General features: G+C 45.8%; 3 protein-coding genes across 5 annotated transcripts in view; 2 read left to right on the plus strand and 1 right to left on the minus strand.

Annotated features, from left to right (window-relative positions):
• The window catches only part of LOC132383851 (uncharacterized), a 112,441-nt gene that overhangs the window by 87,025 nt on the left and 14,212 nt on the right, over positions 1-11,204 (minus strand). Inside the window, exon 4 of the mRNA XM_059955048.1 lies at positions 2,062-2,070. Coding sequence (XP_059811031.1) covers positions 2,062-2,070 — 9 coding nt within the window. The remainder of the gene's footprint in view (positions 1-2,061; positions 2,071-11,204) is intronic.
• LOC132383845 (uncharacterized) overlaps positions 1-11,204 on the plus strand; it is a 405,546-nt gene that overhangs the window by 19,571 nt on the left and 374,771 nt on the right. Inside the window, exon 2 of one of the 3 annotated variants that reach the window (XR_009508775.1) lies at positions 4,522-4,656. The exons of 1 other annotated variant lie outside the window; for it this stretch is intronic. Coding sequence is in view for 1 of the 2 variants with exons in the window: in XM_059955047.1 (XP_059811030.1) it covers positions 3,424-3,827 (404 nt within the window). In the remaining variant the exon portion in view is untranslated. Of the gene's footprint in view, positions 1-3,423; positions 3,828-4,521; positions 4,657-11,204 lie in introns of those variants that run through there. One more of the 3 variants, XM_059955047.1, reaches the window with a different exon arrangement.
• On the plus strand, positions 313-2,035 carry LOC132383891 (late histone H2B.L4-like). The gene has a single exon (XM_059955092.1). The coding sequence runs from the start codon at positions 1,667-1,669 to the stop codon at positions 2,033-2,035; it is 369 nt and encodes a 122-aa protein (XP_059811075.1). The 5' UTR covers positions 313-1,666.

Here is an 11,204-nt window from a genome sequence, read left to right on the forward strand (position 1 = left end):
TGTCAGTCAGGTTGGGATGATGTAACCCATCAAACCAGCCCACTCTGGTTGCCCCCTGAGGGGTTTCAATGAATAGAAATGTACCAAGTAAACAATCCTTCTCCACAAGACAATAGCAGTAAATCAATGGCTTTTGTCAGTAGGAGACGTTCCATCTCAGCTGTGTCTCTCTCTCATTCTCTTTCATGAGCTGTTATCAATAACAACTGCTCTGGCAACTTTCCTTTATCTCTCTTACTTCCTTGATAACAGCATTGAAATAGTAGTGATCTGCGATTCTCCAAAAGGCGGGGGGGGGGGGGGCATGGGCGATATTGCACCCTTCTGCTCATCAGAGTTGTTCGTCCTTCGTAACAATACAGATCATTCAAACCCTCCCACACAGAGACTCAAGGGAAGTTACATATTTATCACAAGCCCAGAATTGGATTCAATGGTCTGGTATTGTTGCTCTGGATGCTCTGCTGCAAAGTCCATTCAGAGTAGTTCAATGTAACCAGGTACATCATCCCTGAGATACCAATATACAACATTGTGTCACAAACAAGAGAAAATCTGCAGTTGCTAGAAATCCAAGCAACACACACAAAATGCTGAAGGAACTCAGCAGGCCAGGCAGCATCTGTAGGACAAAAAAATACAGTCAATGTTTCAGTCCAAAAACATTCGGCAAGACTGGAGACAAAAAAGATGAGGAGCAGAGTTAAAAGGTGGGGATAAGGGAGAGAGAAAACAAGGTGATGGGTGAATCTTGAAAGCGAGGAATGAAGTAAAGAGCTGGGAAGATTGCTGAAAGAGAGAGAAGGCCATGGAAGAAAGAAAAGAGGGGAGGAGCACACGGCAGAGGTGATGGGTGGGCAATGTGAGAGAAGAAAAAGGGGAGGGGAACTGGTGAGGGGGGCATTACCAGACATTCAAGAATTTGACGTTCATGCTATCAGTTTGGAAGCTACCCAGATAGAAAATGTTGTACTTCCAAGCTAAGTGTGGCCTCATTGCATTGTATGATTTTTATTTAAGAAGCAAACTTGATCTAATCAGAGTTCTATAGTAAGACTGAATCTGAAAGAACTTAATACATTTACACTGCATGAGAAATTGGATGATACAGTGTGAAGTCCAACTGCCACACTGTACCAGACAGTGACGGGTACAGAATGAATCCCGCACTCTCACACTGTACTAGAGAGTGACAGGTACTGAATGAACCCCACACTCTCACACTGTACCAGAGACTGACAGATACGGAATGAACCCCCACTTTCACACTCTACCAGAGACAGACGGGTAAAGACATTCTGTTGTTTAACAAACATGGACAACCCTCATTACCACCTCAGTAGCACCACTTTGACCACTTCATAATGCAATGGGCTCTTGTTGAAATTCTGCTACCTCTTTATAATTCTGTAGAGTATGTTTTTATTTTGTAAATGTTGTGTCTCCAATACTGTGTGTCTTTGAATCTGCTGTAAGCCAGTTGTATATAACAATAAACAACTTTCACCCTCACTCTAAAATGGGTCTCTCATGATGACTTTCGATCTCCTGCTGCCATGTTTCATTACATAAATGTTTCATACTTTCAAGTGTGTGTTTTTCTCATACCTTCTGCTTTTCTATCAGATACGATAGGTTGAATGGCCGAATACTGCGCCTGTACTTTATGATCCATTTTGTATTTTCGATTTCCTTCCTGCCGAATTACCCAACAGCGGCAACTCCCAGCGATCAGCGCCAGTTCCCAGTCCACGGTGTTACCCAAAGCGACAATGGGCAGTGGAGAGAGACAAAGCAGGTTCACCCCGATACTGGCATCTCCTCCAAGGCCATGAGCATCATGAACTCGCTCGTGAACAATATCTTCGAGCGTATCGCGGGTGAGGCTTCCCGCCTGGCCCATTACAACAAGTGGTCAACCATCACTTCCCGGGAGATCCAGACCGCCGTGCACCTGCTGCTGCCCGGGGAGCTGGCCAAGCACGCCGTGTCCGAAGGGACAAAGGCGGTGACCAAGTACACCAGCTCCAAGTGAAGCTCCCCAGTGAGATGATCGAAAACACAATGGCTCTTTTAAGAGCCACTCACAATTTCAATGAGAGAGTTGTACTACCATTTAGGTAATAAATTATACATATTTTATGTCTGCTGACTTTTACAAGAGCTAAGTCACAGTTGGAATAAACTCCCACTGCACTGAAAAGGAATCGTTACCTCCCCCTCCCCATCAGTCCGTCCCACTCTGTATCCACACCACGCAGAGGATTGCTACCATTGTTGTTTTATTTCTGGCTTCAGGAGTTTATTGGTTGCAGTTGGGTAACACCCGAATCTAATTTTAACACAAGCCTAAAAGATCTCATGACTCTTTCATAGAAAAACTTTTTAAAATTGCAGACTAGACGCTGGTCACAATTTGAGAAGCGCCATTTGTCTATAACCTGATAATGTTCACACAGTGACCGACTGTGGGCAGAAGCTGAGGGTCAGTTTTTTTTCGGTTCATGGAAACATAGAAAATAGGTGCAGGAGTAGGCCATTCGGCCCTTGAGCCTGTACTGCCATTCAATATGATCATAGCTGATCATCCAACTCAGAACACCGTACCTGCTTTCTCTCCATATCTCCTGATCCCTTTACCCACAAGGGCCATATCTAACTCCCTCTGAAAGATAGCCAATAAACCAGCCTCAACTGTTTCCTGTGGTAGAGAATTGCACAGAACCACCACTCTCTGTTTGAAGAAGTTTCTCCTCATCTCGGTCCTAAAAGGCTTCCTCTTTATTCATAAACCCTGACCCCTTGTTCTGTACTTCCCCAACACCGGGAACCATCTTCCTGTCCAATCCCTTTAGAATTTTATACGTTTCAATAAGATCCCCCCTCAATCTTCTAAATTCCAGCGAGTATAAGCCCAGTCGATCCAGTCTTCCTTCAAATGAAAGTCCTGCCATCCCAGGAATCAATCTGGTGAACCTTCTTTGTACTCCCTCTAGGGCAAGAATGTCTTTCCTCAGATTAGGGGACCAAAACTGCACACAGTTTTGAAAGGGTTGAAAGGAATTAGAGAATTGAGTTCCCAGACACTTGGGTCCTGTTTCAGTAACAGAGGGAAATGCGAAATCCCAATCTTAAAACCGGTCTGGAATTATTTCATTTCAAATTATATTTAAATAATAGTTTGATTTTTGGCGGGCTTTTTCCAAATTTCAGTGCACTTTGGGGAGGAGACGTTTCCTATGCGCGCTTCTGCTTTTAAAGACTGCTGATTGGTGATTAAGGCAGTTCTTCGATTGGGACGTTTCTCTTTACTAATGAGAATAAGCAGGATCACACCAATCACAAACATCAGATTCTATTCTCAAAGAAGGTATAAAAAGGGCAGTTGGGGTGGGGTGAACATTCCTTTAATTTGTTTTGAAGTTAGCAGTTGTTGCGACTGTGGAAATGTCTGGACGTGGAAAAGGCGGCACTGGCAAAGCTCGGTCCAAGGGCAAATCTTGCTCGTCCCGGGCTGGACTACAGTTCCCTGTCGGCCGGGTTCACAGACTCCTAAGAAAGGGAAACTATGCTGAGCGGGTGGATGCCAGAGCCCCGGTCTATCTGGCTGCTGTGCTTGAGTATCTGACGGCGGAAATCCTCGAATTGGCGGGCAACGCGGCCCGGGACAATAAGAAGACCCGCATCATCCCCCGACACCTGCAGCTGGCCGTCCGCAATGACGAGGAGCTGAACAAGCTGCTGGGAGGGGTGACTATCGCTCAGGGCGGTGTGTTACCCAACATCCAGGCCGTACTGTTGCCCAAGAAAACCAGCGCTGCCAGTAAGTGAAGCGACGTAAGCTGAACCTGTTTACCCAAAGGATCTTTTCAGAGCCGCTCACAATGTCCATGAAAGGGCTGAGCAGCGGGTGATTTCCATCCGTTTGATATTCTGTATCTGTCACAGCCTCGACATGTTTCTTCCGGAAGGTAAACCGATATAAGTCTGCACAGAAACTGGTTCGCTTCAGTCCCGACTCATTTTCTCCCCTCAGCCGGCTGAATGGAGTTCACTCCCTTTGCAGAGTGTCAGCGGATCACTGGGCGCAGGGTCGTGAAATAACCTTTCGGAGTCAGCCCCGGGAGGGTGAATTTAATCTCCGACCTCTGAACGACTCCGCTCTTGATCACCTAAAACCGCGTTATCTGGGTTCCACATTACGGTTTTACCCCGGACCGTTCCGGTTTGCAGCGGGTGGGAACATCGCCTGTTTGTTGCTTCATGAGCGATTCCCATCGCCTCACTGAACAATATTTGCGACTTTCATTTCAAAATCAGGTTTATCACCGGCATGTGACGCGAAATTTGTTAACTTAGCAGCAGCAGTTCAATGCAATTCATAATCTAGTAGAGAGAGAAAAACTAATAGTAAATAAAACATAAATACACATGTATATTGAATAGATTTTTTTTAATGTGCAAACACAGAAATACTGCAAATTAATGAACGCTGCGTTTATGTGACTCCGCTCCCTACAGATGTCCTGGGTACTATCAGCAGCTTCTTTCCGTCCTGTGCAGTAGTCCCTCCATACCAGACAGAGATGCAGCCTGTCAGAATGTTCTCCGCGGTCCGGCTATGGAGTCTACAAAGGCACATTTACCCTGTGAAACTGACGGTGTAACGTTCTCCTTTGCGTGTACTAATAACGCCGAATTCAACGTCGAGATAAACCAGTCAATGAGACCAGATCGCAGTAAGAATAACCATTTACTGTTCACTCTTCACATTAACATATGGTGAAAACTGTTGATAAACAATACAAGATTGATACAGTATTTGTTCCTTCCTTAATATCACATTTCAATTGTAAATACTTGTAAAGGTGACTATAACTACATTACACTAAGGTGCAGTATACAGGGAGAGTTTACCTGCTCCATTGACTACTTTAAATACACTTCCATGCAATCTATCCGCAACTCTTTAACTAACGAAAGCATAAACATTATCGACCGTCGTTACTTCTAACAGGATCGGCATTAACATCTTAGTTCAATTTATCGATTATCTATTAACTTACAGCGTTGCTCTCACTGTGATTTCTCATGTCTGCAAAGCAACTTCTGCTCAGGTGTGCCTTGTGGTGAGCCCCCACCCTCGCGCTAATTTCAAACCGGTACTTTCCCACAAGACGCGGCGAAACCGGATGTGACGTCATCGCATGCCGATATATTTTACATGCAATGAATATACTTTAAACACTTCTAATTCTAACTAGAAAATACTATCGAATGAATTACTAAGCAAAAATATTATAAACTAAATAACTGTCGTAAAGACAGCACACTCCCCGCTTGACCTTCGTAAGGTCACAATGAGCAGAGTACAAAACTTAGTCTCTTAATCAGTCATTGGGTAGAAGTAGAATAACTTCTGTAACTGGCCTTTGGTAAATTTTCACATCGCCTTGGTCGGTAGTCTTCAATTCGATCTTCCTGACATGTCCATCCCCACTAGGGAATGTAGCAGTGATTCTGGCCGTTGGCCAGCTGTTGCGGGCGATTTGCTTGTCCCTGAGCAGGACTAAGTCTCCAACTTGAAGATTCCTGCGGGGTTCTGTCCACTTTTGTCTCTGTTGCAACAAAGGTAGATATTTTTGTCTCCAGCGAGACCAGAGCTGATTTGCCAGAGCCTGGACTTGTCTCCATTGCTTTGTTTACAAATCCTTGTCTGAGAAGTCTCCTGGTGGAGGAGGTGTTCCTGCCTTCTGTGTAGGGAGCATTGATGGCGAAAGTATGAAGGGGTTTTCTGGGTCAGAAGGCACAGGTAGGAGTGGTTGTGCGTTTATAATGGCTGTGACCTCTGCCATTAGGGTGCACAGTACCTCGTGGGTCAATCGGGTGCGTTGCTGCATCTCAGGTTTCCTTTTCCGGGTTTTCCGTAAGGACGTGAACCATTTGACTGCCTGCTCTTTGTTATCTGGTGAGCGCTGGCGTGCTTCTCTGAAAGGCAATGGGGCAAACCCATTATTTGCTTCATCTCTGAAGACCTTGGGGTCCTTTGTTTTTAAAGAAATGGCATCTTGAGCTGATTGTGCAAGTTTATTTCCGTGCTCGGTTTGAACGAAAACTGACTGACCTAGCGTCTCGTCGGTTACTTTACGATTGTTAACGTCTTGTTGTGCTTCCTTGATATACATGGAACTTGTGCAGAGTTGAAAAATCGAATGGCGGCCACTCTCGAGCACATTGGTCTTGAGTGTGTCAACCGTCGGTTTGTGTAAGTCACCGGGGCACACCTCTCCTATCACCACCCAGCCCAGATCCAGACGTTGCGCGAAGGGGGCGTCGAGTGGTCCATTGACCTGCTGCCTAACCTTGTGTACCTGGATAACATCTCTTCCTAATAGCAGGAGTATTTCCGCTTTTGGATCCAGTTCTGGGATGTGTTTGGCGATGTGGTGGAGATGTGGCTGGTGTAGCACCGTACTTGGTGTCGGGATCCCAGTGCGGTTATTCATGATTCCATCGCACTCTAAGAGTGGAGGGAGACAGATGATGACTTTACCATCCAGGGACTCGATCTGGATGCCCTCTGCCTTCCTTCCTTGGGTTTCCATGTTGCCTGAGCAAGTTTTGAGGTAGTATGGGAACCGCTCACTCTCAATGTTGAACAATTTAAAGAACTCTGGACTGACTAGTGAGCGATTGCTCTGATCGTCCAGAATCACATAGGCTTTGATGGCCTTGTCTTTGGCTCCTTTAGGGTACACCTTAGTGAGGCAGATCTTGGAACAAGAACGGCTTGACTGAGCTTGACCGCAAACTTCTGTACAGTTCGAGCTGACAATTGTTGTCCTGGAGTGAGCCTCTCCCTCCCTGCCGTCCTGTTGTGGGGGTGAAGGAGCGTTGTCGGTTTGCGGTGGACAATCCTTGCTAGGGTCGTTGCTAGTTGTAAGGGCTTCGGTCTTGAGCACTGAGACGGGTTTATCAATGTTGAAAACATTCGAAGAGGATCTACTTGGCTTGGTGTAAATTGTACTGCTTCCTGGACCCGCGAGGCTAGGGTCGTTTTGCTTCTTCACCTCCCTGCACACAAACCTAGCGAGGAGCTCAAAGGGAGGAAATTGATCATCGTGCTTTTCCTTGTAATCTAAAGCAATGGACAGCCACCTGTCCTGCAGCCCAAAAGGAAGTTTGTCCACGACTTGTCTAATCCCGAATGAAGTATCTAGGTATACTAGACCAGCTGAGTAGCCATCTTCTTTGGTGCCTTGGATCTCCATGAGTACATTTCCGAATTCTCTTAACTTAATGTGATCTTTGGCTGACACCTTAGGAAAGTTTTCCAGACGTCGATATAGCGCCACTTCAATAGTTTCGGGGGACCCATAGTCCTCCCGAATTCTCTCCCACGCTTTGCTTAAGGCTAGTTCGGGTTTGTTGATGTACACTGAACGTATGCGTCTCACCTGGTCGCGTGATTCTTTCCCCAGCCATTTCGCCATAAGGTCCAACCTTTGGGTTGCACTGAGCTGGACTCCGTCGATCGCGTTGGTGAATGTGGAGTACCATGCACGGTAATTTTCAGGTTTATCGTCAAACTGGTACAGTCCCAAAGTGACGAGATCCCGTCGTGCTAAATACTGCATCATGGGATCGGCTGTAAGCGGCATGCGGGCTGGAGAAGTACGTTGGCGTCTATATGACTGAGAGCGTACGTTTCTCATGGAATTTGCCATCCTGGATTCGACCTCCGCGTCTCTTCGCATCAAACTTTGTAAGTTTGGTGTCAAGAAGTATCGGTTGTCAGCTCTTTCATTCTTGAATTCATCACGGAGTCGCGAGGGTAAATTTTCTTCCTCGTATGGATGTGATGCAATCGTGACTCTCTGAGGTTCCTCGTAGCTGGGGAAGTTATCGAATATGTATGGAGAGGGGAGACGAGCCTGCCTGTCTATTTGAGATTGTACATAGTCGCTTGTGCGTTCCAGTCTGGTCCTTTCTAAAGTAGATCTTACTTCGGTCAGATCACGCGACCCTTCAGCTTCTTCTATGTACTCTGCTTCCGCCATGGCAGCTTCTTCTTCTCTTTCTAGCTGCAGCACTTGCAACTCTGTCAATATTTTTGCCATTTCCAACAGGGTTTCGGCTTCTCTGGCGGCCTCTGCTCTTTGTCTGGCGGCCCTTTCGGCTTCTCTGTCGGCCTCTGCTCTTTGTCTGGCGGCCCTTTCGGCTTCTCTGGCAGCCTTTTCTTTCTGGATTTTGGCTTCTCTGGTGGCCTGTTTCAGTTTCAAAACTGCTTCTTGTCTGGCGTAACGCAGTCGCACCTTGGCGGCTTCTGCCTTGGCTCTTGCCTGGGTGGACTTACTTGATGTCGCTCTACTGCCCTTGTCGCTGGGCGCCATCGACTTGATCCCGGATCGAGCTGACATTGCAGCACTTGGAACACCTGATAACGCCTGGGTGGGCTTACTTGATGTCGGTTTACTGCCCTTGTCGCTGGGCGGCGTCGACTTGATCCCGGATCGAGCTGACATTGCAGCACTTGAAACACCTGATAATGCCGCTTTTTCACTGTAACGTTCTCCTTCACGTGTACTAATAACGCCAAATTCAACGTCGAGATAAACCAGTTAATGAGACCAGATCGCAGTAAGAATAACCATTTACTGTTCACTCTTCACATTAACATATGGTGAAAACTGTTGATAAAACAATACAAGATTGATACAGTATTTGTTCCTTCCTTAATATCACATTTCAATTGTAAATACTTGTAAAGGTGACTATAACTACATTACACTAAGGTGCAGTATACAGGGAGAGTTTACCTGCTCCATTGACTACTTTAAATACACTTCCATGCAAACTATCCGCAACTCTTTAACTAACGAAAGCATAAACATTATCGACCGTCGTTACTTCTAACAGGATCGGCATTAACATCTTAGTTCAATATATCGATTATCTATTAACTTACAGCGTTGCTCTCACTGTGATTTCTCATGCCTGCAAAACAACTTCTGCTCAGGTGTGCCTCGTGGTGAGCCCCCACCCTCGCGTTAATTTCAAACCGGTACTTTCCCACAAGACGCGGCGAAACCGGATGTGATGTAATCGCATGCCGATATATTTTACATGCAATGAATATACTTTAAACACTTCTAATTCTAACTAGAAAATACTATCGAATGAATTACTAAGCAAAAATATTATAAACTAAATGACTGTCGTAAAGACAGCAAAAACGGTATCAATTGAAAAAAAAACTCGTCCTCCACAGCCTCTGAATATAAATGAACAGTTTGCGAAAGCAACGGTCAGTTTGGTCAGATCTCCCGAGAGGCTCCCTGTGTGAGGACGTCTGAGATCAGACTTTGGTTTGTGCAGGGTGGGTGGATCCAGTTCTTCAGCACCGTAGTACCAGTCACTTCTCTACAAATTCCTGAGTCTGTCTAATACTTCCCTGAATACCCCTGTGCTCTCTGCCTCTGCCACCACACCTGACAGTGCAATCCAAATCCCCACCACTGCTTTCTTCACATTCTTCCTCCGATCTTAAATACATGTTTTCTTCTAGAAGACATTTCACCCCTGCGAAAAATATTAGACTGTCCTTGTAAATGTCACCTCTGGAGCAGAAGAGGTTCCAATGATCCAGAATCCTGAAACACTTTCCCTGCACCAGCTCCTCAGTCACTCACCAGCACTCCAGCCGTCCCAGTCAACATGATGTAATTTGTAATGACCCTCTATTACAACCCTATTGAGTCCTCTAATTCCTGCTGACTGTTTGATGTCCTATAATACAATCCATGAGAGAATTCATTCCCCTGTGCTCTCTGCCACCACCCCTGACAGTGCATTCTGTCCCCATTTCTCTCTTTCCTTCACTTTCTTCCTCTGACCTTAAACACATGCCTTCTAGTAGAAGACATTTCACTCCTGTGAAAAATATTACTGGCTGTCTACACTAACTATGACAAGCAGGCTTTTATAATCTTCTATAAAATTTCTTCTGAGCCAATGCCATCAGATGAAAAGGTTCCAGCATGTCCACCCTCTCCTCACCACACACCTCCTCCAGACATCCTGGTAAACCCTGTCTGCCCCTGCTCCTGAACCTCCACATGCTTCCACATACAGTGTTCAGTACACTGTACTCTCACTGTGGCCTAGCCAGCATTTTGTAAACCTGTAACATTATATCCTGGTGTTTGAACTCAATGCCTTGTCTGATGAAGGCAAACATGCCATACACCGACTTTTCCTCCCTGTCAACCTGTGCTCACAGTCAATCTCAACATCCTTCTCTTTGCCAATACTATTCATGTTCCTACAATTAACTGTGTACCCACCCTTAATGTTGGATCTCCCAAAATGCACCCCTGGGCATCCTTTTCAGCAGAATGAATGTCAGAATGCAATGGGATTATCATTAATTCTACTCGCCAGAGATTTTTCATCATTGTTTCTAGCTCTCGAAATGTTCTTGAGTTCCCTTCTGTTTTTTAAATATAGTCCTCAAACACCCTGGTTGATTCCAGCTTCCTAAGCCTTACATATGCTTCTCACTCTTCACTGACAAAATGTGCTTCCTCTCTCATCATCCAAGGTTCCTGAACCTTGTCATCCTTGACCCTCCCTCTTACTGGAACAAACTGGCCCTGAAACACTGTGCAGCTGATCTTTAAACAAAATCATGTCAGATGTGTATTTGTCTCAAAATCAATCCTTACAGTGCTAAGCATTAAATTTAGCTTCAATCTCTCCATTCAGTGACTGGTGTTCTGGTTCACATCCCCGTCAATCTAATTTCAACCCTCTCAGGGAGCAGCAATAAACCTCATGATACAGACCCCCCTCCAGTGAAGGTGCAAGCCATCCCTCTTGTAAATGTCACCTCTGCACCAGAAGAGGTTCCAATGTTCTGGAATCCTGAAACCCTGTCCCTGGACCAGCACCTCAGCCACACATTCATCTGCTCTAACTTTCTGTCCCTAACACCACTACCACACAGCATGGGGAGTAACTGGGTGATTACAACCTTTCAGGTCCTGCCCGTCAACTTGTTCCCTGACTCTCTATATTCACTGTAGGATCTCATCCCTTTTCAGGGCCCCAGATAGTCCTTCCAGGTGAGGAAACACTTCACCTGCGAGTCTGCTGGAGTTGTCTATTGCATCCGGTGCTCCCGGTGCAGCCTCGTCTACATC

This window comes from Hypanus sabinus, chromosome 31 (assembly GCF_030144855.1).
Source record: "Hypanus sabinus isolate sHypSab1 chromosome 31, sHypSab1.hap1, whole genome shotgun sequence".
NCBI classification, from domain to species: domain Eukaryota; kingdom Metazoa; phylum Chordata; class Chondrichthyes; order Myliobatiformes; family Dasyatidae; genus Hypanus; species Hypanus sabinus.